This window comes from Cariama cristata, unplaced genomic scaffold (assembly GCF_000690535.1).
Source record: "Cariama cristata isolate BGI_N322 unplaced genomic scaffold, ASM69053v1 scaffold8444, whole genome shotgun sequence".
In the NCBI taxonomy this organism is placed as follows: domain Eukaryota; kingdom Metazoa; phylum Chordata; class Aves; order Cariamiformes; family Cariamidae; genus Cariama; species Cariama cristata.
The window spans coordinates 58,734-62,693 of record NW_009612338.1 but is presented as its reverse complement, the minus strand read 5'-3'; the positions used below and the strand labels follow the sequence as shown (position 1 = coordinate 62,693).

General features: G+C 45.7%; 1 protein-coding gene across 1 annotated transcript in view; it reads right to left on the bottom strand.

The window, feature by feature from the left end:
- Nucleotides 1-879: 879 nt before the first annotated feature.
- MYO5B (myosin VB) overlaps nt 880-3,960 on the bottom strand; it is a gene marked incomplete at its 5' end in the record, with an annotated part of 59,881 nt that continues 56,800 nt past the window's right edge. Inside the window, 3 exons of the mRNA XM_009698577.1 lie at nt 880-1,032; nt 1,799-1,879; nt 2,810-2,984. Of these exons, the coding sequence (XP_009696879.1) occupies nt 880-1,032; nt 1,799-1,879; nt 2,810-2,984 (409 nt within the window). The remainder of the gene's footprint in view (nt 1,033-1,798; nt 1,880-2,809; nt 2,985-3,960) is intronic.

The following is a 3,960-nucleotide window of genomic DNA, read 5'->3' as shown; positions in this document are numbered from 1 at the left end:
CCTCGGTAGCCACTGGATGAAAGTTTTTCACTTTTAAAAGCACAGGGAAAGCCAACAGTAGGGATCAGGACGATGCTCGTCTATACTAGAAGCAGAAAGCCTAAGGCAGTCCCTTGTCTCAAGGTTATTTCACTAGGATGAAACCTTTGCAAGTAATTTTGTAAATTTGGTAACGGAAGAAAGTCCAAACTGCCCGTTTACTTGAAATCCCATGAAGCGGACGCACTGGATGTAGTTAGGAGTAGCAACAGCGTTTCTCAAACACAGAATTTGTGACACATTCCACGTCAGTCGAAACAAGCAGCGTCCAAGCCCGTTACCTTAACCGACGTGATAAATACGTACTTGCACCTTCTGCAATTTACCTTCTCAACTCACTGTCGTGATAAGAGTTACTAGCAAGAACGGGAGGCAGAATCGCATGTCCCATTACTAATACCTACAAAACCACCTAGTTATTAGACAAATCACACGTGTCAAACATAAGTGTCTCAGATTTTGGTTTTGATTTAACTGACATTTCTTCATAGACACCTACGAAGATCAAAGTCGGTCTCCCACTCACCGTTCTCTTTTGTTAGTGGCTTTTGGAGATGATTATGGGCTTTGAACTATGTCAACATAAAATCAAGCAGTAAAAAATAAATCTACATTTCAAGTATCCTTAATTCTGAGCTGCAAATTACAGAAAAAAAAAATAATCACATACAGATCAGTCTCTTTTTTACTGTACAGTTTAGCATCCATTTATTACTGTGTATTGGTTCTTCCAGAAGCCTGCTTGGTCCTTATTTAAAGAGGTCCTTAAATTCCTTTTGTGATTTTTCTTCCTTTGCCGGAGGTCTCTGGGGATGAGAGGTGGGCTTAATTATACTTTCTTCAGACTTTATTGAGAAATTCCAAGTTGAGAGAAGCAGGGAGATGAATGGAGTCCATGGTTATGGAGGAGGGGTTGAACGGGAACAAAACTGGGAACATGTGCTTGAAGTCTAACAGCAGCTGCGGAGGATCATTTCGCTCTTGCAAGTGCGTCTGTGAGGTGTGGGAGAAAAAAACAAATTTAGTATCAGTTGTTGCCTTTTCTTTGCATTTGTCATGTTTAACATCGGCAAAGGCTTGAGAATGTACACAATTTTAGAGATATTGCAAAAAACAGTGAGAACTGTTTTGCTCTCTATTGCAGCAGCCCTTCTCAGAGCAAATATTTACAGGAAATTCTACGTAGGCTGTAGGAAACACTGCTTCAGAAGAACCTGGCTGTGTTTTCTACATGACCATGAAGCAAGATACAGGACATGGAAACAACATGACCCCCTTGTACGGCAAAAGCAGCACTGCATGATACCAGCACACCACTTCTGATTCAGCCGCTCAGTGATGGAGACATATTCTAGGAGTAGTTGAACACATTTCTGTTTCCTTTTCCTGCCTCCTCCTTGTAAGCATTAAAAGATGTTTGGTTTTCATTTATTTATTTTTCCTTTAGTTGCCAATTTCTGCCTTGTATCTCAGAAGTAACTCCATTTCACCGATGCTTCGCTGACTCTCGCAACCTCATTTCTGAGTTGCGTTGCTACTAAAAAGCACTGGATTGGGAACTTAGGTGCTTATCACTCTTTGTGATTGACAGCCGGGTTATCCCTGCGGTCGTACGTTGCGAGTAAGCGTGTGCACACGCAGAGCCCTAAGTTCAGGACAACATGCAGCAGCACGCCTATTACAAAACGCCTGAGTTAGTAATGATTTCATACGGATGTCATTAGTACCATCTCCTCCACCTTACAGCCCTTTAGTTTACCTGTATGTCTCGTATGAAAGCTACTGTCACACGTTCTTCAAACTCATTCACAGGAGTGTAGAGATTAAGTATCTTTACAATCTGTTGAAAACAAAATAGGATTACAGACGGTCATGGGAAGCCAAACTTTTCCCAAATACAAAGCACCACTGACAGGTTGTCTTGGCATGGCCATAACAAGTCTCCCGTGACACTCCTGAGAAGCAGAAGCAGCACGAGTATCACCGTGGTGTTCCTTTGCCTGCTGCAAGGTACGGTAAACCTCTATGGACCCGTCAAAGTCACTTCTTACGGCAACGTTTGTAAACTGGGAATACACTTCAACAACAGATTTTTATTTGGCACACGGTGACACGGGTGACCACTTCTGATGTCACCTCTACAACACTTCTCCCGATGCTCCCTCACTCCTGCTCCTCCCCTACCACCCCTCAGCTTCTTTCAAGCACATGCATTCAAGACAGGGAGAAGGAACTACAGGAGAAAGGATCTCCAAGAACCACTGGAGATCAGCTTACACCTCTCACTTCTCCCTTCCTATGACGTTATTAAATTAAGGCCAGGCAACCCAGCCTGAGTTTATATCCTCCTGGAATGGAATCTCAAAGTTTAAGGTCGGATTCAGCCAGCCTGGGCTCAACCTCCTGCCCCAAATATGAATTCTTGGTGGGCATCCTGCAGACCTAGCCAGGTTAGACCCTGGCAAAAGACAAAGGGTGAGTTTAGAATCTCAAGTGTCTGACTTATACCATGAACTCCTCAGGTCTAGGTTTCATCTTCGCAGATTTCTGGAGCTCCTGCGTCATCAGTGGCACCGTAAGAGAGGAGCCACCGCGGTGACCACCTCAGACAGAGGTCAGTACCCAACATCAGTCCTGAAAAGTTGTCCCCACCGTGGGAGCAGCACGCTGAGTCTGGGCAGTGAAAAGCTGGCACCAGGAGACCACCCTTTCCCAGTCCTTTAATTCTCAGTACCCTCTGGTGTAAGTCTCTCTCTGCCCTGCTCCCTACCTGCTGGGTCGTGAGCGACGTGCACAAGGAGCAGATGGCCTCGGCATCTTCCGAGGTTTTCTTTTTCAGCTGCAGAAGCTGTGCTGCCTGAATCAAGGGCTCCAAAGTTTGCGCTGCTCCGCTTTGCTGCAGATTCTTCCCACGCAGCCATTCCTCCAACTGGCTTATGTTAAACCTGGGTAAGCAACCCAGATAAGACGTGAGCTGAGAGCAGAGAGATAAGACGTAGCGTATCTCAAAAATCCTCTGTGAGACTCAAGGTATGTTGCAGTGCTGGTATATGTTGGCTTTTTGTGATGCATATTTGTGATATACATGGCAAGAGACAACCAGACCAAAGCTTAATACTCAACAACGCAAAGCAAAATTTATACTCCATGCACCTTAGAAATAGATGAGCCATGTAACAGCTGAACAGCACAGGGGATAGGCTTTTCTACGGCATTCAGATTTGCTCAAGTTTCAAAATCAAGCTTCTAAATGCTAACAAAACCCTGCAAGGCACCCGAGTACCTTTGAAAATACCTATACAAAAAACGCCTTTGCCTGTGCTTGCTCCCAGGCTCAAGGGGAACGTGCAAAGGATCCACCTTGGGAAGGGCAGAGGGTAGCAAAAGGAAGGTTTAAATCATTTACACCGAGAAGTAAGTTGATAGATTTATGCCAGGGCTGGTAAATATTCACGACCCCTTTCTGGCAGGTTTGCATTAGCTGCCCTTTCAAATTTCCATCCTTCTGACAACACTATGCTAAGACAGCGATGGGGAACGCAGGCCCCCTATTCCAGCCCAGCAGACGTCCGTGCTGCCTCTTGCCCGCAGCTCACGAGAGCCCAGAGGCACTCGCACAGCGACGGGGGTTTGTCTTTAAGATCCACCTGCAGAATCGGAGCCTGTGACACTACAATACTTGTTACGTTAAAACCAGCAGATCCGGCAGCAGGAGAGAACCACGGAGACTTCTCCATCCCAATGTTCAATCCATCCTACGTCACCTGGTGTAGCCTTTGGGCTGTGCAGCCTTCCTGCTCAGGCTGGGCAAGGCGAGGGTGGGGAAAGCCCACCCCAGAGATAATTACTATAACGTGCATTTAATTCACAAGCGGCAAAGCAAACGGCATTGCACAGGCATTACGCATTGGGAGTTAGCTT